The sequence below is a fragment of the Erpetoichthys calabaricus genome, chromosome 3, assembly GCF_900747795.2.
Source record: "Erpetoichthys calabaricus chromosome 3, fErpCal1.3, whole genome shotgun sequence".
Classification (NCBI taxonomy): Eukaryota; Metazoa; Chordata; class Cladistia; order Polypteriformes; family Polypteridae; genus Erpetoichthys; species Erpetoichthys calabaricus.
This window is the reverse complement of record NC_041396.2, coordinates 31,750,492-31,773,706: the sequence shown is the minus strand read 5'-3', so window position 1 is coordinate 31,773,706 and position 23,215 is coordinate 31,750,492. Positions and strand designations below refer to the sequence as shown.

General features: G+C 39.4%; 1 protein-coding gene across 2 annotated transcripts; it reads right to left on the bottom strand.

The window, feature by feature from the left end:
• Window positions 1-331: 331 nt before the first annotated feature.
• Window positions 332-16,637, bottom strand: LOC114647880 (transmembrane domain-containing protein TMIGD3-like). Of its 2 annotated transcripts, none has more exons than XM_051924511.1 (6): window positions 16,465-16,637; window positions 15,019-15,336; window positions 14,636-14,660; window positions 9,573-9,679; window positions 7,080-7,135; window positions 332-642 (listed from the first exon to the last, which is right to left on the bottom strand). In XM_051924511.1, exons 1-6 carry the CDS (start codon window positions 16,475-16,477, stop codon window positions 514-516), a joined length of 648 nt encoding a protein of 215 aa, XP_051780471.1. In that variant the 5' UTR covers window positions 16,478-16,637; the 3' UTR covers window positions 332-513. The 2 variants fall into 2 exon arrangements, with proteins under 2 accessions (XP_051780471.1, XP_028652389.2); XM_028796556.2 differs by having other exon boundaries at window positions 16,475-16,635.
• Window positions 16,638-23,215: the final 6,578 nt, after the last annotated feature.

Below are 23,215 nucleotides of genomic sequence, written 5' to 3'. Positions count from 1 at the left end.
AGGGAAGTGTCGAGGGTATGCATTTAGGTACGAATTTCTTAAATATGACTTGGATTCTACTAGCCTGAAAGATGGCTTTATCTTGAGCTGCAATGCATATACACAGCTCAACAGCACCTCAACAAACCAAATGACCCAACTTTAAGTGAAAAAGAATGTAAAAAATAAGTTTAGTCTAAATATTCATCTCTTTTGATCCTTTAAAATTTAATATGGATGTAATTCTCACATATCAATGATTAAAGTTGGTATATCTGAAAAATATATTGAAATCCTAAAGTGTCCAGATTTCAATGAGAAAGTATGCGTTATTTTAAAAATTCATCCTCAGTCCTAAAACAAGAACACATTCGTATTTAGAATTAAAAAAAAAAAGCACAAGCTCTTCATTCTGACACCTGGACCCCCAGTTCCTTAGACACGCACACACAAGTACCGAGGGTCCTTACATCAGTAGATTGTGGTGTTAAAACTTCACAGTCCTTCTTTTTAATTTCCTCTTTCTGGTTTCTGCTATTTGAAAATCACATCTGAATAGGCAACCTCCTCTTTAGCGACGACATCTTGACTGTCCTTCACAGACGACTGGGGTTTTATGTGCAGATCGGCATATTTACAGTCGTACTCATCAACCTCTGGATCCTGTTTAAAAAAAAAAGTGGTTAAGCAAAATTTCTGACATTTTTGTTAATTAATTGAAATTCCTAATGGTTTAGATGTTGTGTTTAGTCTTGCAATGTCCTGAATGTCATTTTTGATCCTCAATCGCAGCCATCTTGAGATCTCCTTGTTAATTTGGCTTCCTCATATGTCTAGGGACAAGGCCTCTAAGGTCATGACTTATGCATAATTGATGCGACAGGATTAAAGAATGGCTAGGGATTCATTTCATTATCTAATGTGCAGATACTAAGACACTCAAAAAGCCTTGTGTAAACTCTTCTTGTGTGTTACTTTTTGTTTTGACCTCTTGTTTGTTCTCTCAACCTTGAATTTTGTGTCTCGTTTTGGTACTTTTTTATTTTCCTATAAACTTCATCAAAATGTTTACCTGCCAGTTCGCTGACAGAAGAGTTTGCCTGTCATTTCTCTCTATTATAAAAAAAAATCCTGTGGGAGTGAATGACTAGGAGACGATATATGATCTTCACATTAAGATCAAGGAAGATAGTTAAAAGACCCGCGAGGAGCTTAAATATGAGACATTGTGCCAAGAGATTGACCCAGGACCGTCTCGCAATGACGTAGAATATGAGATTCTTGCAAGACACGCCCTACTTACAATCTATCAAATAGGACAACGGGGCAGCAAAACATTCAGTCTTGTGAGGGATTTAAGCACACACAGATCCAGGGTCTAGGTGCATATAAAACGTATAAGGACAATACGTTATAAATGAAACGTTGACGAATAAGCGAAGAAGAAAGCAGCGTGGAGAAAAGAGACTCAAAAGTGTTGGAGAGAAAAAAAAGCAAAAAAGAAAAAATAATCTAGGTGCAAATTCAAAAAATAAGGCAAGTAATTATCAGCCCATAACAAGAGGAACTGAAACAAAGCACATCCAATCTGGCTCAGAATTAGAAGACAGAGTAAAAGACAAAGTAGAACTTCATAAACACGTTCACAAACGTTGCCGCTATACACATGTAGAGCAGATTATGAAAGCAGTGGAATTCGAAAGGCTCCAAAAAAAAATGTATGCGCGATACAAATGTGGAGAAAGTTAAAGAATATGAAAGTATTAAAATTAGAAAGTATAAAAAATAGAAAGCAAAGATCTCAGGAGCGCAAACAAACAGAAATTAATACTCGAAAAAGGGAAAATAATCACCACGGACCACGTGTCATTGAATAAAAAGCAGGACAAAGCGAGGTCAGAAATAAAAGACAGAGTAGAAAACAAAGTAAAATGTCATAAAGAGGTTAAAAAACAAGGGGGCCAAACACATGCAGAGCAGGTTAGAGATGATTCAGGATAGGTTTCTCTGTTTGGAATTTCAGCACAGACATCATCAGCAGTTAATAATTTTTTTTTGCAAAGTAACCAATAAATGCATGTGAGGTAAAACACGTTTTTAAAATTCTCTGACTTAAACTTCAAAGCCTTACAATATTTACATACTTCAGACAAATCACCTGTGTCCATATGTTCGATCTCTATTCGCCTTTTAATTATTTATCCGAGTAATAATTTCTCTTTTTTTGCGCCACTGCTATGTTTACTTTCTTTGTTTTTACACTGTTGTTTTTTTCTGCTTTCATGTTCTGTATCTTGCTCTGCATGTGTTTCGCACCACGTTTTTTTTGAGTCTTTTGAATTCCAGTTTTCATTATCTCTAACCTGACAAAGTCATTAAACACATGTCTCACTGACCTCATTTAAAAGATTCAGCATATTGGGACTCGAAAGATTCCAAATATTGTTTTTACATAAGTTCTGAAATAAAAGTGAAACTAATGAAATAGCAACAATTCAAAGAAAAAAAATCTTAAAAGTGTGTATCCAGAAAACCAAACACGGGGGTTGGCGAGCGAAGCGAGCAGGGGGTGAAGTCCCCTAGTAGTATTTAAATAAAATCACAGGGGAAAGAATCATCACACTATTTTCTTGTGGCTTGTAAACATTCAGTTGTCTTGCCAGAAATGTTCTGGTTATACAATCCACAATTATAATGACAGTCTTGTCAATCACAATCGCGGAGAAGCATCAGAGGCAGAAAAGAAACCTGAAGCTCCATGGGATTTGCATAGTGCCCACCCTCAACCTCTTCTGTAGGAGCCAAGAAACAAGAAAGAACAGTTGCTAGGTGGGCTTCCCATGTAATGAGTTTTCCTTAAGAGAAAACACAGTAATGTGCAAGATGGTGTGTTTTAATGTATCATCATGAAGAAAATGGGCACCATTTCAAATTTAAAAAAATGCACTACGCCGTTCTGAGAATGAGAGGCATTAATAGAATTGATCTGAATGGTGGCCGATGGATTCCATGCGTTATGCAGTTTTTATTCAGAAAAGTACACAGAAATGCAAATGAGGCTTTAGGGGACAATACTCCTTTTTTCCCACCCCACAAAACCTTTAAAACATGGGTGGGCAGATTCAGTACTGGAGGGCCGCAGTGGTTGCAGATTTTTGTTCCAACCCAGTTGCTTAATTAAAAACCAATCCTTGTCAATTATTTAATTTCATGGCTTGTTAGTGCTTTAACTCTGCTATGTCAGGTCATTTTCATATCCTAGATTTTTTTTCCTTTCTAAGGATCTATATTACTAACCGAGAATGCTAAACCGGATGATGGACGCAGGCACATCCGGCAATGGGCCGTAGCTGCAAAAAGACGTACTGCGCAGGCGCAAAAAGAGTCCGCGAGAGTCGGCTGAGGAGCCGAGAAAGGCGGACAAAAGAGGGCGAGAGAGGCGGATGAGGGGCCGCGAGAGGCGGACAAGACCACAGAAAAAAGGAGTGAGCACAGGAAAAATTGAGAAATGAGGCGCAAAGAGCACCGAAAAAAGGAAAAGGCACATAAAAAAGTATTCAAACGCAAGCAAAGCACGAAACACATTGCACACGAAACTAGACCCAAAAAAAAAAAAAAAAAAAAAAAAAAGAGGCTCGCGCACAACAGCAAGGCACCCCCCCCCCTACAGGCACCGGACGGGACATACACCAAGAGGGGGATTCAACAAGCCCATGGAACACAAAAAAAAGAACACAAAACCACCCCACAGACCCTACAAGCAAGGGACGGGACACACACAAAGAGGGGGATTCAACAAGACACAGGAACACAAATAGAAAGAAGACGCTCGCGCGACAACAATCCTCAACCCCCCCCACACACATCCATAAGAAGTGACACCCAAAGCCACATATTCTAAAGTGAACATCAACACCTTCACACTAGACAGCATTGGTGGATCTCCTTACAATAAAGCACTATTAACCGTTCAACTGCAGAAAAGGAAACATATTAACAGTGACTGCGAACCTCCTTATTACTTATCCATATTTCGCATGCTGAGAAAGAAACAAGTCATGAATACACGGTCACGGGTACAAAACGAAAAGGAAAGGATAACAGGAACAAACACACGAACACGAAAGAAACAACAAAATAGACGGCTATGCAGCATAGGTGGATCTCATTACAATAAGGCACTATTAACCGTTCAACCGCAGAAAAGGCTCCATATTAACAGTGAGTGCAATACTCCTTATTACTTATCCATATTTCTAAAAGAAAAAATGTCTCGACTCCAAAAACGCAAAGCTCAACTAAAGCTTCTAACTAACGATGTACCTAAAAGTAAAAACTTTATGAACTGCATTAGATCCTACAATAGTTCATTTGCTTTTGCATATACCGGAGTAAATATCAGGCCACCAAAAGGCAATGGCCCATACTGCTTTCGCATATATGCACAAATACTGCATCGCATTGGAACAGTGCACCCTGAAACAAATCAACAACGAAAATATGCACAAATCTACATCCTAGATCCACATGACGCAAACTATCAATCAAAGTGCTGCATCGCAACAGGCACGGATTCAAAACGAAACACCTCCCGTCTCAGACATACGTTAATGGCAGCGAAGGCTACAACGGGCTTCTCACACAGCACAGGCAAATCGATTACAGCTCCAAAACAACACGTCCCAAATACTACACATGCAACAACGCGCCTCTCAAACGGCACAAGGAAAACATACACCAGGAAAATTCATTCGAATTAATGAATGTCATTTGCAATCATTGTCATTCAGTTCACTTCCCTGAAGAAACAACTGGCAATACAAGTTATACATTTACACGTTGTTGTCAAAAGGATCAAATTAGACTGCCTTCTTTACATTCATATACTGAATATCTACAGAGGCTTATAACTGACGATGTACCTGAAAGTGAAATCTTTATCAACTACATTAGATCCTACAAATCGGTATCCACTATGAACATTAACGGTGGCACTGCACGTGACATCCGTCTTGAAAAAATGTTGTTTATTGATGAATGTTCAATGGCATAAAGTCACTTACTCAACACCATTCATAAACTTCTACAAACGTTTATTAATAATATTCGATTTGGAGGAAAGGTACTTTTATGAGGAGGAGATTTTAGACAGTGATTAGCTATTCTTCCAGATGCCATGCACTCAGCTATTGTTCAGTGCACCTTAAAATACGCAGACAATTGGCATTGCTTTCAAAAGATACAGTTAGTAAAAAAGATACGATGTCCAGAACCAGATCATAACAATTGCTTATTACAACTGAGAGATGGTACACTCACCAATACAGATGAACTTCAGCCACATATTATTACAATTCCTCAATTCCTTATCTGCGACAACTTAGTTACAGAGAGATTTGGAACAGCAATCTCATTAGACCAAATGCCCCTTTTAACACAACGCACTATATTATGTCCAAAAAATATTAATGTGGAAAACATAAATACCCAAGTCATTCCATTACTTCCTGGAGAGACACAACTCTTTCTAAGCTCTGACAAACTTGACTCTGATCACAACAATAACCATCTTAAATGACCTTACAAGTTCTGAGCTGGATTTACCTTTTACACTTAAACGGCGTGTACAAAGAAATTTTCAAATAAACCTTTACACTGTGCCACACACTTTATTGTTTGCTTTCTATTTGCATCATCTACACCGTCACACTATTCTATATCTCATTCATACATCGCGCTCTTTGTCATTCCCAACACCAGGGGTTGGCGAGCGAAGCGAGCAGGGGGCTGAGCCCCCTAGTATCTTCTAAATGATTTGAAGTCTAAAACAGACGAGTTATTCTCAGTCCTTCACTTTTTTTCTCTTCACTTTCCTTCCAAGAATTTAATTAAACCCAATAGTGCATGATAAATACACACAGGTGTAAATGGAAACAAGCTAAATGGAGAAATGCTGGTCTCTTTTGTCATCTTATTGCTAAATAGGAGCAATTAAAACCCAATAATACAGATGTTTAAGACTAAAATAAGCAATAAGGGTTCAAAATCTTAACGGGCGAGACAACTAAAGTGAAACAGAAATGTTACTTGAGCAGTAAGTGCTTCTTATTAAGCAATTGGGTTGGAACAATAACCTGCAGCCACTGCGGCCCTCCAGGACTGAATCTGCACACTCGTGCTTTAAAACATGCAAAGAACTCCTTTAATTGAGTTTTGCATTCCACAGTTGTGAAATCACCTGCAAAATTAATTTTAGCATCATTTTCACCGAACTGGGTGCAGATCAAAACTTGCACATTTAGCTCATTGCTACTGCATTTGCCTCCATAACAGATGAATCGTGACATGTGGTTGACGTCACTATTTAGGATTATCCAAAATCTGTAAAAACTTGATTGTTGAGAGTGCAAGATTCACTTACTGTATGTTTCTCCAATGTTTAATGCCCTCTTAAAGCAAAAATGATCTTTTGTTTAATAACACATAATAAGTGTTATATGCTGAATCCGATGGATTTTTGAATAATTTGGATCTTTGACAGTTCACATCTGTAATTCTTCATTTTGTGGAAATTTCTATTGAAATGAACAGTAATGCATCTTTTTTGGGACTTTAACCATTTTTCTATTACTTTCTTAACTGTCTTTATGATTGGCTATTTCAGTAAAACAAAATAAATAGGGGATGTTAAGGGATTGCTAGTAGATTGTTTTCTAAATGATACAGTTGCCCTAAAACAGCTTGTGAATTGCAAGGTGAGAGTGGCAAAAAAGTCAGACGTTTCGAGGTAACGTTGTTCTATTCACCAACGTGGCACCAGAGTGTAGCAACATGTTGCACGTTCATTAAGAAATGCAAGTAAAAATTTCACTGCACTCTGTACACATGACAATACTGACCCTATGGTTTTTAATATTTCAGTCTTTATTTTAGCATCTGTCATTGTTTTGCAAGCAAAAACAAGCTAAAAAATGAATATAAATTTGAAAATACAAAAATTATAAATAAAGGAAATATTCAAGGAACAGACAAACGCAGACCTCAGTCAGTTTACTTTCATTGTTTAGTACTATTAAGAGAAGAAAAAGAAATCAACTCACTTCTGCTGCTTTTTCTGCTGTGGAAGGGGAGCTGTGCAGACCAAGGACTTCAGTGCCTAAAAAAGAATTGTAATGACAGATTCTTCAGACTTACATGTAAAAAGGTTTTACAAAGTTAATCTCAAATGCTTTTATAAATACCATTATTGAAAAGAAACATATGGGCTGGGATGTCTAGTCACAGGAGGGTCCACCACAGGACTTTCAGTACAGTGTAGCTGGAGCCAAAGGTTTAAAGTATGCCACTGTGATCAGAGAGGTTTATTCCAGTACATTACTTTAATCAGAATTGGTACCTAAGGCCATGAATTGACACAGCTGAAAACATCTAATCTATGCAAACTATCTGACAGGGAGAAGACATTACTGCCATGTAAGTAACTTGACACGAAGATAGGAAGATACAAGTGGAGACAATGCAGGCAGGCTCTTAAAATAGAGTAGGTGTACCCCGTGGTCTGATAGTCAGTGTATGGTCAACAGTTATTGTGTGCTACAGTATTTCTATTTTACTTATGCCAGAAAAAGATATAGTCCATGTTTGACAAGTACATGTTAATAGTTTGAAACCAAAAAAATATAAAGCTGCAAATGAACATTAGAGCTCAACTATGGATGGATGAACATCATCACTCCTACCTACACCTAGGAATCATGCCTCCCATACTCTCAAAGTGGCCAAAGCCAACTGCAGGAACCTTGTGACTGCACACTTTTGCTAGAAGCTTTCCTTTGAGATAGATGTATCCTTTCATAGTGTTATTATTTCTTTCTTTTTCTTAGACTCACCACTGTTGCACCAGGTACATTGTGCTGTACGTTTAACATTCATTTGCTCAGAGGTTGATGCTCTTGCTGCTTCCTCAGCAGCTCTTCTTTTCTCTACCCTAGCGGCCCGCTTCTTCTCGTGTTTCATCTGCATCTTTTTGCATTAAAACTGATTAAGTCAGTGTTTGTGTTGCAATTGCTAAGTACGTTTTCCTTCATTTTTATCTTAAGCTGGCACTTGAGGCAGATTGAAGACTTAAGAATGATTTAAGACATGAAGAGGTAGGGGAAGTGACAGCGAAGGTGGTAGGGAATGAGAACAGCGTCCGTACGCATGCGCTGCACTGCCGCCCCGCTGGCTGCTACCGAGAGTTGATTCTAAAATAAAATAAAATAAAGATAAAAAGAATAATAAAAATAGACAGTAGATGCCATGTAATATATGTGTACCAAATCTCAGGTCAATAGTTCAAGTGGTTTGTGAGCTATAGGTGATTTAAAATCCTGGACAGACAAACGGACAGCCACGGTAACGTATTATATAAGAAGGTAATGTCACACATGTGCACTTGAGAGGCAGGCAAAGGGCTTAACTCGGGGTAATGACACACTGGACTGGGGGTTGGTGATGAGCACTAATGCCTGTTCTTCTCTTCCTACAGACCACCAGAAGGAAAGCCCTCATGAACATATCACTTCTGTCTCCAATCCTGATCGTACTTACGGCCCCTGGTGATGACCTCATTTCCACTTCCTGCCCAAAAACACATCCTTCCTGCCTTCCTGCTATAAAGCCAAAACGTCTGGTTTAGTAAAAGCTGCAGTCTCTAACACACTGATTCCAAGGGAGTGTATGCCCAATTGATGGATGCAGTAGCCCACCTAGCCCCAATGAGAGACTAGGCCATGATAATGTTGATCATTAGGAAATGGTCTGAGTAATGGAATGTCACTGTGAGGCATACCTTATTGGGACAGGCATCAGCATAAATATGGGTGAAAGCCTGTAACTGGTCTGAAAACACTGGACACAAATCACTGGTACTAATATATGGAAAGATCAGGGCACAACATGGGAAGTAAGGCTACGTCATCCATGCTAAAAGAGGGCAGCACAAGTGCACAACAAGAAATGCTGTTGACAGTCCAGAGCCTGTTGCTTCCAAGGTAAATCAAGGGGGAAAAGGGTGGGTTTAAGAGGCCACTTCGTGTTGGAGATTGGTGAATTTACAAGTATGAGGTGCATGGTGGTAGAAAGAAGGCTAAGTGAGGCAAGTCTGAGAAATGTATGAAGAAAATGGTGTTGGTTAAGATAGGGATCCACTTGGGGCTTTTTAACCAAGTGTCTAACACTTGTGTAGGTGTAAAGCCGTTGGGACACTAAATGGCACACTTTTTTTTCTTTTTTTTAACCTTAATTAACATCCTGTCTTATTTCAACTGAGTAAAAAGTCTTTTTTTGTGTACTGATTGTTGCAGATCTGGCTGTAAACTGGAGATACTTTATAATATGTAAGACAAATATGTGGACGTGGGAATCTGTACCTGTATGTGTTAATTACACAACAACACATTTACAAATAAAAAGACAAAACAACACAACCGCATGTTAGAAAAACAGAAATGAGGCATCTTATTACACGACCTATGAAATGGAAAGGACCGCTAAAATAACTCAACAGCATAGTGCATTCGGAACAACTCAGACTGAAGAAACAAACTTACGTTCTGTTCGCTTTCTGCTACAGAATATTTTAAAAAGCAGAATTACAGCAGCAATTATGATTAATGTAGCCAGCACGGACATAACTGTGAGGAATTGATCCTGGGTACTGTGAAAGAAAGAAAGAAAGAAAGAAAGAAAGAAAGAAAGAAAGAAAGAAAGAAAGAAAGAAAGAAAGAAAGAAAGAAAGAAAGAAATTAACTTACATTAATTGTGTTTTATGACATTGATTACTATAATATGCTATAAATTACATTATGAAATCTGTTATATATCCATCCATCCATCCATTTTCCAACCCGCTGAATCCAAACAGGGTCACGGGGGTCTGCTGGAGCCAATCCCAGCCAACACAGGGCACAAGGCAGGGAACCAATCCCAGGCAGGGTGCCAACCCACCGCAGGACACACACAAACACACCCACACACCAAGCACACACAGGGCCAATTTAGAATCGCCAAGCCACCTAACCTGCATGTCTTTGGATTGTGGGAGGAAACCGGAGCGCCCGGAGGAAACCCACGCAGACACGGGGAGAACATGCAAACTCCACGCAGGGAGGACCCGGGAATCGAACCCAGGTCCCCAGGTCTCCCAACTGCGAGGCAGCAGCGCTACCCACTGCGCCACCGTGCCGCCCCCATCTGTTATATATTTTATGTTAAAATATGAACACATAAGCTAAACAGTATACAGACTTTTTTGATCATTTATTATATATTATGACTTTATGTTAATTTATACACACATATTATACAGCATATATATATATATATATATATATAAATCTTGGGTCAAGACGTGACCTTCTCAGAAAGACACTTTAATGTCCCGCAAGAACAACCAATTTAAAACCAAATCACGGACATCTAACCTCTCAGTTGTTGGAATGCTTTTGGCAGACACACTTCATGTGCTCTCAGATCTTAACAATTTTATATGTTCTAGATGGCACATCAACGACTAAGCGAAGAAGAAAGGGCAGTGCATCAAAAAGAGACTCAAAAGCATTGGAGAGAAAAGAAGGCAAAAAAGAATGCAAAAAAGAACAATAATAATAATAATAATAATAATGCATTTTATTTATAGGGGCACTTTACATTAGCAGTAAATCTCAAAGTGCAACATAAAAAGATTAAACAAAGGTAAGGCAAGATAAAAACACAGAATAAAACAACAATAATTATAGCATTCTTGTTAATATGCTTTCCTAAATAGAAAAGTCTTTAGCTGTTTTTTAAAATAGCCCACAATCTGCTGTGTTCTCAGGCTTTCTGGTAGGGCATTCCAGAGCTGTGGAGCAGCGGCTGCAAAGGCTCGGTCTCCCATTGTATGAAGTTTCGTCATAGGGGGGCGATGACGGTAGGTATTTGTAAAACGGAAGTTTCTTGTAGTGGATTGTAATATAAGGAGTTCCTTGAGATATTGTGGAGCATTTCCATGGATACAATGATGAGTGAGCAAACAGAGTTTGTATTCGATACGGAGATGGATAGGGAGCCAATGAAGTGACCGAAGGATTGGTGAAATATGTTCATATTTCCGCACTCTCATCAAGATTCTTGCAACACTATTATGAACTTGTTGGAGCTTTTGAAGGCTCTTGTTGGGTATCCCGATGAGGAGTACATTACAATAGTCCAGTCTGGATGAGACAAAGGCATGAACCAGCTTTTCATCATTACAGAGGGAGAGGTAGGGACAGAGTTTGGCTATGTTTCGGAGATGAAGGAATGCAGTTTTACAAAGGTGAAGGATGTGTATATCAAATGACAGATGGCAGTCTAACTTGACACCCAGATTTGTAACAGAAGGGTAGAGGGTAATGGTACGATCAGAAAAGGAAATACAATTTACAGAGGAACGATGTTGATGGGGGGGGGGGGGGTGCCAATTAAAAGAGCTTCAGTTTTGGTGCTGTTCAGCTTGAGGAAGTTCTTGGACATCCAGGCCTCAATCTCATCCAAGCAAGAGGAAAAAGTTGATGGAGGTGTAAGAGAAGTCAAATCCAGTCTCACATAGAGCTGTGTATCATCGGCATAGCAATGGAATGAAACTCCATGCTTGCAGATGATGTGACCCAGGGGTAGTATATAGATATTAAAGAGGGTTGGCCCAAGGACTGATCCTTGTGGGACTCCACAGGTGACAGTGTGGGTATGAGATTTAGCATCCCCCAAGGCTACATACTCAGTCCTGTCTGTAAGATAGGACTTGAACCACTCAAAAGCAATGCCAGATAATAATAATAATAATAATCTATGTGCAAATTCTGAAAATAAGGAAAGTAATAATCAGCCCAGACGAAGTGGAATTGAAAACCTCGTAAGTCCAATTGGGGTCAGAAATAAAAGACTTCGTAAAGACGTTCAAAAACGTTGGCGCGATACAGATGCAGATCGGGTTAAAGAATATGAAAGTAATAAAATTCGAAAGTATCAAAAAAAGAAAATAAAGATCACATTAGCACAACCAAAAGGAAATTATTACTCGGAGAAAAAACAGAACAGCAAAAAGAGATTGAATATATGGACATAGGTGATATGTCAGAAGTATGTAATAATAATAATTTATTACATGTATATAGCGCTTTTTCTCAGTACTCAAAGCGCTATCCACACAGGGAGGAACCGGGAAGCAAACCCACAATCTTCCACAGTCTTACTGCACATATTACAAGGCTTTAAAGATTAAGTCAGAGACTTGTAGATCGACTAATTCGTGTTGTCATCAGGGAAAAGTAGTGTTGCGTCCCAATGAAGAGGCGTATCTGTGAGAATTAAAAGATTTGTTGTTTGGTGAAAGTGAAATCCACAAACACTACAGGCAAAATATCCGAGTCTACAATAATCTGTTCGAATTTGCATCATTCAGTGCTCAAAATGTAGATTTACACAATAATGGACCATACGCTATGAGAATCTGTGGTCACGCAACAATTAAAGTTACGACAAGTTTAATTTCAAAGAAACCACAATGGGGGTAGGAGAGCAAAGTAAGCAGGGGGCAGAGCCCCCTAGCATATATATTTTTCCTGTTTGCTTTATTTCTCCTTGAGATGTTTCTAGAACTTGAAGAGAGTCTAACTGTGACAAAATTAAATGACTGGACATTGTTCAGAAAGGCACACACTTGTGTATATAGGGTCCCACAATTCACGCTGCATGCCAAGAGAAATACCAAGCTATGAAGTCCAAGGAACTCTCTGTAGACATCCACTATCAAATTGTGGCAAGGCATAGATTAGGTCAAGGGTATCAAACCACATCTAAAGCTTTGAGAGTCCCCAGGCGCACAATAATCTCAATTATTGTGAAATCAAAGAAGTTTGAAACCACCACTTCTTAGAGTTGGCCATCTGACCAAACTGGGTCAGGAGGTAAGAAAGGCTTTTGATTATGGTGGTGATCAAACAGATCTGTAACCAAAATCTGTATAGCAGGGCTTCAAAGGTAATCTGCTGAGATGGGAGAACCTGTTAGAAGGACGGCCATGTCAGCTCAGCAGCATTCCATCAATCAGGTGTTAATAATAGAGTGGCTAGACAGAAACCACTCCTGAGTAAAAGATATATAACAGCCCACTTGACGTTTGTCTAATGTCATTTAAAGATATAAAGGGCATGAGGAAAAACATTCTCTGGGCTGATCAGATAAAAATTCAACTCTTGGGCAGAATTCCATGCATTCATCAGCCACCTAAAAGTGGTTGTAGTATCATATTATGGAGCGGCTTATCAGCAGAAGGGACAGGGGACTGGTCAGAATTGAGGGGAGGATGAATGCAGCCAAATACAGAGTGGTCCTTGTAGAAAACCTGCTCTACCTTAGACTGGAATGAAGGTTTTCTTTACAGCATGACAATGACACAAAGCATGCAGCCATGAAACACGGGTGTGGCTTCAGGATATGTCGCTGACTATCTTTGAGTGGCCCAGCCAAAGCCCAGACTTATACCCCATAGAACATCTGTGGAGAGACCTAAAGATGGCAGTTTTCAGACACTTCTCATTCAATCTAACAGAGCTTGAGAGGACCTGCCAATAAGAATGGCATAGACTGTCCAAATCTATGTGTGCAAAGCTTGTTGAGACGTACCCAAGGAGACTCAAAGTACTGAATACTTATATGAATGGGAGATGTCAGTGTTCCATCCATCCATCCACCCATTATCCAGCCTGCTATATCCTAACTACAGGGTCACGGGGGTCTGCTGGAGCCAATACCAGCCAAAGCAGGACACAAGGCAGGAAACAAACCCCGGGCAGGTCGCCAGCCCACCGCAGAGTCTTTCATTTTTGATATATTTGCAAACCTTTCTGAAAACATGCGTTCAGTTTGTCATTATGGGATACTGAGTGTAGATTCATGGTCAAAAACTACAAATGTATGCATTTCAAAGTAAATCTATAGTACTTGGGTGTTGTACCGTGTTAGCCATTATGAATGTAGAGAAAAGCCAAGCAAAATAACACCTTTTATTGGCTAACTAAAAAGATTACAATATGCAAGCTTTCGAGGCAACTCAGGCCCCTTCTTCAGGCAAGATGAAAAATGGGTCTGAGTTGCCTCGAAAGCTTGCATATTGTAATCTTTTTAGTTAGCCAATAAAAAGTAAATTTACCACACTACAAAGTGTGCAGAAAGTGAAGAAGTATGAATATCTTTTACTGTATCGAAGATATTTTTTTTCCCCAAACAAGGAACAACATATTCCACATGCTTGTGAAAACCTAAATCAGTTATTTAAAAAAATGAAAATGTGAAATTAGAAAAAGGTGAGTTTCATATGCCTTCTGTGATTTTCTTGAGAAGTAAAATTGTAAGATCTAGATTAAAGATTAGTTAATCTAAGGTTATTTCAGTTTTAAATTGAAAAGTGACAAATCGTTAAGCAGGCCCAGCCATTTGAAGCTAACAATATTGAAATAATTTCCTCTGCTTAGTATTCTGCAGGCGTCGTAAAGCATTTGACTTGAGACATGCTACTGAGTGATTAGCAATTAAATATCGCCCCCTTGAGGATGAACAGAATACTGTAGGACAAGGTTTAAACATACAGTACCTAGCAGCCGGGTTTTCTTCTGGAGCTGGAATAAATAAATACAGTAGATATTTAATAATGAGCGAGAGAAAACACCATTATAGCATATTTAACTGTCAGGTTCTCCTTTTTATAGTTTCAGACTAGATATTATGACCAATAAGGCTCTTTTTGACTTAAATAACTGATTGCCTGTCTGGGCTCGTGTCTGAGTAGCTTCTCGGTTTAATTATCCGGTGTCTGTCATTCCGTGCGGATACCACTGACAGTCACCCAACTTTTGCATTGAATTTCGCACAAGCAAATACCAAATCAGAAACTCAGTCTGGTACCTTTACAAAACTGCATTTTTACACTAAACGTTAACTGATTACTTTCGTCTGAATTGCTTTTGATACACTCACCTTCGTTAACTTCCAGTCTCGTGTAATGCATATCATCACTCGTGTAAAATATTTCGATCCCGCACCAGTAATCCCCAGAGTCACCTGTGGACAGGTCTTTCAAAGTTACCGTTATCTGGCCATTTTTGTTGTCATCAACTTTAACGTTTTTAGTTTCTGTCGTTGTCGAGGCAATTATTGTGCAGTAGTTTCGGTAATAGCCTTTGCACCAGTATTTTCTGTTGTTGATGTAATATTTCACATCGTATGTATAGGTGAAGTGCTTGCTTTCGGTCGTCTTCATTTCCAGAACATCAGGTCCTTTTAGGGTGAGAACACCTGCAGAGATGAGATGTATGGGACCGGTTTGGCGTCAAATTCAAAAGAAGCAATGTTTTCATTCCAATGTACAGTACTCAGATTCTAAATCATAGCCACTGCATATCTTATTCATCCATTCAACGGTATTCCAGGCCCAAAATATATCAGTAAGAAGTCCTCGGATACATAGACAGGAAAAAGTTAGTCGTGGAATATCCTTACCGTTCACTCTTAAAAGTAAAATGCCGGAGTAGTTTTTCAGAGCGATGCCATGGGGGAACCATCTTTGGATCCCCCCAAAAAATATCCACATGAAGGATCTAGACAAAAAAACTTTTTTTATTTAAATCGATATAATGACCATGAATAGATGATAACAGACTGCTAAAATGCCTACTAAAATAGTTCCTGATTTTACAAGGATTCTTGCTGTAAAGTATACAATAAAATTGCACGGTTCTGTTCGTATCCGACTATTATAAAGATGTCTGCTTGGTCCACAATTAGGAAACTTTTCAAAGCTCAGAGAACCAACGTTATATGCAAAGAGCCCTTATAGAATAAAAGAGTTACTTGTGAAGCAACGGTTCTACAATGAATCACACGATCCAGTAAAGAGACAATAAGGAACCGTAATTTTTAAGAGTGTTACATAGGCAAGTTTAAAGTCGACGGACGGTTACAGGTGTAGCACTCGCACTAATTCAGACAAAACAACAAAATCATTTTTATGTAAAACACTTTCAGTGTCAGTCGCACAAAAGAGAACGAATGTGTTTTCTGTTCCAACTCTCCGGCGACAATAGTGAAAAACTGAACACAAACTCCACATCACCACCTCTATTAAAGGGTACCACAGGGGAAATACTGGGTTTGAGCTCGTTTACACTCTCGGATGCTGTTTGACTGTTTCTCTTAAACGTTTAAAAGAAATTATAGGGTCAACGGCGAAACTTCGTCGTTTACACCGACCTGGACGGGGCGCCGCATGCGCAAGCGCAGTCATAACAATTCGGTTTAAACACGCACCTCCGTAGGACTTGGGTTTAATACACTAATGTTTAAGAACGTGAAAACACCGAGACTGTGAAACTGACTATCCGGGAATCGGACTCAGAAAGTAGTAGGGATTAAAGATTTTCTTACCAAGACTTACCATACTCAGGGCTCAGAAGCAAAGCCAGTGCCAGGACTGAAATCTGCATGGCGTCGTTTGCCGTATGACACATTTCGTTTTCTCTGTTCCCTTTAATTCCGTCCCGTACAGGAAGACGGCATTAAGAGTCGGAACTAAAATGTATAAATACACACCAGGAGACACAGACACGACAGCTAGATAGACAGAAGGGAAGTGTGGAAATGCATGACTAAATAGCGCTTAACCTGCAAGCACTTAGAAGGCACTGCTAAAATCAACTGTCCTAGTATGTGGTTGGAATGATCCTGAACTGGATCAGTTTATAGAGTTGGGGAACAATAAGCACAAACCCCAAATCAGTGGAACGAGGCAGAGCTAATGGCATGAATGTGCAGGTAGGCAGTGCATGAGGCAGATGAGAGCCACATGGAAGGAGCGGCAGCAGTGGAAGGTGGTTAAGAGAAAAGGCCCTGGTTTTGGTTGCAGAATGACATTTGGGGGAACAATATTCCTTCTTTTCCAAACGATAACTTAAATAATAATAATAATACTAATTTTAGGCAGTTTCACATTTCACAATTACAAAATTGCATACAAAGCTAATTTTAGGGGCAATTTTGGGAAACTAAAGTTTTCACCATAGAAAAGACATGACTGAGAATCTTGGGATGGCATGTCAGTGCTGTGATTAGCATTACTCAGGGTTCCCACGCGTCCTGGAAAACCTGAAAATTTTGAGGGTTATTTTCCAGTCATTGAAATGACCTGGAAACTGATCGAAATGGCCAAATGTCCTGGAAATAATCTTTCTTGTCCTGGAATTTTACTTCTGTTTTCGCTTTTTAATTTTTCTGTTTGAAACAGCTTGCTGTTCGTAAGTCTAGATATGATGACAGCTGAGCTAGGTCGTGGCCTTTGCTGCGCAAAGTCTCCACCTACTGAGACATGTATAGGCAATTATATTTATAAATGATTCTTTGACTGGTGGCTCATTTGATGGAGTATTGCCAAAGCCCCTCTTGTAGCATTGCAGAAATGCCAGGATGCGATATGTCCAATACCTTGATGATGAAAAAAAGAAGAAAAAGGAAACTGAAAATGACAAGCAAAGAGAAGAGCTCCGCTCTGAAATCACAAAAGTGGCAGCAAAGAGACAGAAAATAATCACTAGCATTGAGGCAATGCAAGAAGAAGCAGATGCAATGGCAGAGAAGGCTGAGAGAAAACAGGACTTTACACTGCTCACAAAATCTAATGCCTATCATAAAAGTGTTGCTGAAAAAAAGAAAGAGGTCATCGGTCTGGATGCAGTTTTATCAGACCTCAAGGAGCAACACCAGCATTGTTTCTAAACCTAGGCCTACACCAGATGCCTTTTTCATAGGTTACACTACAGTGACTTATAGAGTTCAGTAACTTATAGAGTTCAGGTTCTTATCCTTTGTTCCTAGTATTCTTTCTAGTTTAACCAAGTTTTCAACTCAGGAATTGATGGCAAGGCTATCATGATTTAAAATGGATGTATTTTGCTTCTTTTCCCACAAAGATAAGTTCTTTATTATAATATTTGTCGTTGACTTATGCAAATTCTACAGCTGCTGTATTCCCAGTAAAGCTACCAGTTGAAAGTTAACTCTGACTTTGTTTTTTTGGCGCGTGCCAATTGTTGCATATATTAGTGTTATAGGCATCATACACATGATATAGGCAATAAATTGGCTTTATGCAGTTTTGTTTAATACAAACATTGTACATAAATTTATTTGATACAAACAATGACATAATATGTAATATGCAAGTAACTTTTACTGAAATTAGGTCACTATGGTAGCCTATTTCATGGTGTGATCAACAGCTCTATACTGAACATTATGGAATTGCTCAGTATATGTCAGTGTTTGGATAGTTTTCCACAATCCAAGAGGCATTTATTTCTTTAAAAGAGTTTTGCAGTTTAAAACAGTGTGTAACAAAAAGAGGTCAAACAACTCCATTATACATCAGTGCATTAATTGGTGTTGCCTTTATGTAATTTAGCATATCGGTGACACTAAGTCCCTGCATAATCGAAGAGAAATTAAAATGGTGTTAAGCCTGCGACTAAAGTGTATGACTGTATGACCAGATCCTGTCATGAATTTCCGGAAAAAGCTCCTGGAAATGTCCTGGAAAATGATTCCTTAAGAAGAGTGGGAACCCTGATTACTGCCTCATAGTCTTGTTTCTCTCTGTGTGGAGTTTGCATGCTCTCCTTATTTAGGTGTATGTGTGTCACCAGATATTCTGGTTTTCTTTCCATATCTCAAAGACATGTGCATTAGAATATAGTTACTCTGAACTGACCTGGCATGAGTATGTGAGGGAGTGTCCAGTATGTGCTAGTGCCCCACTTGCTGCACGCTCCTACCTTACCCTTACACTTGATGCCCAGATAGCCTTTTCCCCCTTACATCGAAATTGGATAAGTGGAAAGATGGACAGAAGGATGATTGAGTTGCATAGCATTTGCCTAATCCAATTTATCTTAAAAGTAAAATCAAATGAAAGTGAAGACCACCTTTCAAAGACAAACCAAGCAAACAGGCACACAATCGCCCCATGTGAGCAAACTATGGGCAGTGTGGTGTTGGGAATACCCAATTAAATACCATACTGGCCCAATGTGGACAGTGGACCCCAGAACAAAGTTCTCCAAGTGTCCCAAAATGGGTTAATCTCTAGCAGTACAAGTTCAATAAATCCCTCATTGGTCCAGCGATGGTTTGGTAACGCCGGGTCGTTGTAGTCACTACCCTTGTAGCTTCTCACTTTTAAATGTTGTCACAGAGTAAGTATTCTTCTGAATTAGTGTGGTCATTGGGGTTTAGATTTTGATTGTAGAAGTAGGAATAACAATTTGAACCAGTAATGGCGAGGCACAGTTGCACAGTGTCAGCCCCAAGGACACTGAGGTTCATGTCATCGGCCCCTGCATGAAGTTTGTTTTGCGCATTCCATGTCCATGCAGGCTTCCTCCAGGTGTTCCGGTTTCCTTCCACAGTCCAAACATACACAATTTAGGTGGACTCTTGATGCTAAATTAATAGTAGAGTGTGTTGACCCTGTGATAGACTGGCACACTGTCCAGGGGATTTTCCTGCTTGTGCCTGCTGCTTGTTGGGATAGGCTCCAGCTGCCTTGTAATGCTACTCTGGATAAGTGGGTATACGAAATAGATGGATGGACCAGTAGGGTTTGAACTTTTTCAGGTTCAGGACTCAATTTCAGCTTCCTGTTCATTTGCCCACACTAAGCCAGTGTCATAGAGTCAATGTTACCCCAATGTGCAAATTGCAATTGGACCATTGTTAGCTGCCCACATAGGGCCAATATACAGGTGCTGGTCATAAAATTAGAATATCATGACAAAGTTGATTTATTTCAGTAATTCCATTCAAAAAGTGAAACTTGTATATTAGATTCCTTCATTACACACATACTGATGTATTTCAAATGTTTATTTCTTTTAATGTTGATGATTATAACTGACAACTAATGAAAGTCCCAAATTCAGTATTCTTGGAAAATTAGAATATCAATTAAGACCAATGCAAAAAAAGGATTTTTAGAAATGTTGGCCAACTGAAAGGTATGAACATGAAAAGTATGAGCATGTACAGCACTCAATATTTAGTTGGGGCTCCTTTGGCCTGGATTACTGCAGCAATGCGGCGTGGCATGGAGTCGATCAGTCTGTGGCACTGCTCAGGTGTTATGAGAGCCCATGTTGCTCTGATAGTGGCCTTCAGCTCTTCTGAAATGTTGGGTCTGGCATATTGCATCTTCCTCTTCACAATACCCCATAGATTTTCTATGGGGTTAAGGTCAGGCAAGTTTGGCCAATCAAGAACAGGGATACCATGGTCCTTAAACCAGGTACTGGTAGCTTTGGCACTGTGTGCAGGTGCCAGGTCCTGTTGGAAAATGAAATCTGCATCTCCATAAAGTTCGTCAGCAGCAGGAAGCATGAAGTGCTCTAAAACTTCCTGGTAGACAGCTGCGTTGACCTTGGACCTCAGAAAACACAATGAACCAACACCAGCAGATGACATGGCACCCCAAACCATCACTGACTGTGGAAACTTTACACTGGACCTCACGCAACGTGGATTCTGTGCCTCTCCTCTCTTCCTCCAGACTCTGGGACCTTGATTTCCAAAGGAAATGCAAAATTTACTTTCATCAGAGAACATAACTTTGGACCACTCAGCAGCAATCCAGTCCTTTTTGTCTTTAGCCCAGGCGAGATGCTTTTGACACTGTCTCTTGTTCAAGAGTGGCTTGACACAAGGAATGTGACAGCTGAAACCCATGTCTTGCATACGTCTGTGCGTGGCGGTTCTTGAAGCACTGACTCCAGCTGCAGTCCACTCTTTGTGAATCTCCCCCACATTTTTGAATGGGTTTTGTTTCACAATCCTCTCCAGGGTGCGGTTATCCCTATTGCTTGTACACTTTTTTCTACCACATCTTGTCCTTCCCTTCGCCTCTCTATTAATGTGCTTGGACACAGAGCTCTGTGAACAGCCAGCCTCTTTAGCAATGACCTTTTGTGTCTTGCCCTCCTTGTGCAAGGTGTCAATGGTCGTCTTTTGGACAACTGTCATGTCAGCAGTCTTCCCCATGATTGTGTAGCCTACAGAACTAGACTGAGAGACCATTTAAAGGCTTTTGCAGGTGTTTGGAGTTAATTAGCTGATTAGAGTGTGGCACCAGGTGTCTTCAATATTGAACCTTTTCACAATATTCTAATTTTCCGAGATACTGAATTTGGGACTTTCATTAGTTGTCAGTTATAATCATCAACATTAAAAGAAATAAACATTTGAAATACATCAGTCTGTGTGTAATGAATGAATCTAATATACAAGTTTCACTTTTTGAATGGAATTACTGAAATAAACCAACTTTGTCATGATATTCTAATTTTATGACCAGCACCTGTATATGCCCACACTGAACCTACACTGTCCCAATGTCAGTCTGTTTGCTGCATAAAGTGATACAGTCATAGTACACATAAAGAACAGAAACTGTCTTCAGCCTCCTGGCAAAATCTCATAAACAAAGTAATTGAAAGAGTTCTCAAAAAGAGAAGCCACAAAGCTAAATTAACTTTTATGAGCGATGGTATAGTGAGCAATTGTGACATCAAGAAGGGCAGTATCATGAGATCTTGGATGATAATGAATGCTCTTTAAGTAGTCTGGACAGCCATATAAGAAGGTTAGTGTTGACCATTTTATAAGTGGACAAAAAATGTTTTCTGCATAATTTTTCATGTTATAGTGAGTCATTATTTGTCAAGACACCTGAGAAGAAATGTGATCATTGCATTTGACTCTAGCTTCTGCATTAAGAACTTGATGTAGTCCTAGTGTGTGTGTGTGTGTGTGTATGTGTGTGTTTGCCATGTTGGTGTGTGATGGCCTAATACCTTTTCTTGGGAAAGCCCCTGCTTTGCACCCAGTGCTTACTGGAAGAGGCTTCAGCTACCCTGTGACGCTGCCCTGAATGGGCAAGTTGAGAAGGCAGATGGAAGGATGTAGTCATTTTAGTGGAACTGATAAAAACATGACAAAGGACTTCATCATCTAACAAGGAGAGATCAGTTCATGATGATGTCTGCAATTGTACCATATTCAGACATGGCAGTTTTAAAGTGGGGCTTGAGGTTTATAGACAGCTATTCAGAAACGCATTTATGTGCTTCAAAACTCAAAGAAAGGAGAAGTAATAATAGTTGATGCAGCATTTAAACTGAGTCCAGTGCCGAAATGGCTCATGAGTTTCAAAAGCCTTGCATAATGTTATCTGTGCTTGTTTTCTTTTAGACTTTGAATCATGTGGCTGTCAAGCAAATTCAGATCACTTATTCAGAGTCACGTAGTGAAGACAAAACCACAATGTGGCAAACTGAAACTATGTATCAGGTAATTGAGTCTGGTTATTATGGAGCTCAGGCCTCATTGCCTGATAAAGTTGATTCATGAATTTTTAATAAACATTGCTATTTATGTCTTTCTAGTTAAGAGTGAACATTGTTTCATCATTCTGACTATCCTGTCTTGGGTGAAATGGCAGTGCCTCACAGTTTCAAGTTTGAACATCAGGCCCAGTCAATATCCATACGAAGTTGGCACATTGTCTGAATGACTGTTTCTCCAAGTGATGTTGTGTCCTCCCATATCTCAAATATGCCAGAGTCTTCAAATGATTCCACAATGGTTATGTGGGCAAATGTGCCATGCAATGCACCAGAGACTAATCCAGTGGTGGTTTCTGCCTAGTGCCTAGTACTATCTGAATGGACTCTGCATCAGCCTTCACCACCCAAAAATATGAATATTTTTAATCCAAACCTTACTTGCTGACTAAAAAAGATTACAATATGCAAGCTTTTGAGGCAACTCAGGCCCCTTCTTCAGGCAAGATGTAATCAAAAAAATTACATTTTACATTACATCTTGCCTGCTATAATTATATTAGGATTACATTATGATTACATCTTGCCTGAAGAAGGGGACTGATTTGCCTCGAAAGCTCGAAAGAGGACTATTTCATTTATGTTAGGTAGAATGCCCAGAGGGGACTGGGTGGTCTCGTGGCCTGGAACCCCTACAGATTTTATTTTTTTTTTTTTGTTTTTCCTGTCCACCCTGGCCATCGGACCTTACTCCTTTTCTATGTTAACTAATGTTGTCTTATTTTAATTTCTTA

What these genes read in the sequence shown, in the direction of transcription:
- LOC114647880 (XM_028796556.2), bottom strand. Translation starts at nt 16,547, where the DNA reads ATGTGTCATACGGCAAACGACGCCATGCAGATTTCAGTCCTGGCACTG. An exon ending in GCTTCTGAGCCCTGAGTATG is followed by an intron (nt 15,337 to 16,474) that starts GTAAGTCTTGGT and finishes TCATCTCTGCAG; the next exon opens with GTGTTCTCACCCTAAAAGGA. An exon ending in TAGCAGAAAGCGAACAGAAC is followed by an intron (nt 7,136 to 9,572) that starts GTAAGTTTGTTT and finishes ATTCTTTTTTAG; the next exon opens with GCACTGAAGTCCTTGGTCTG.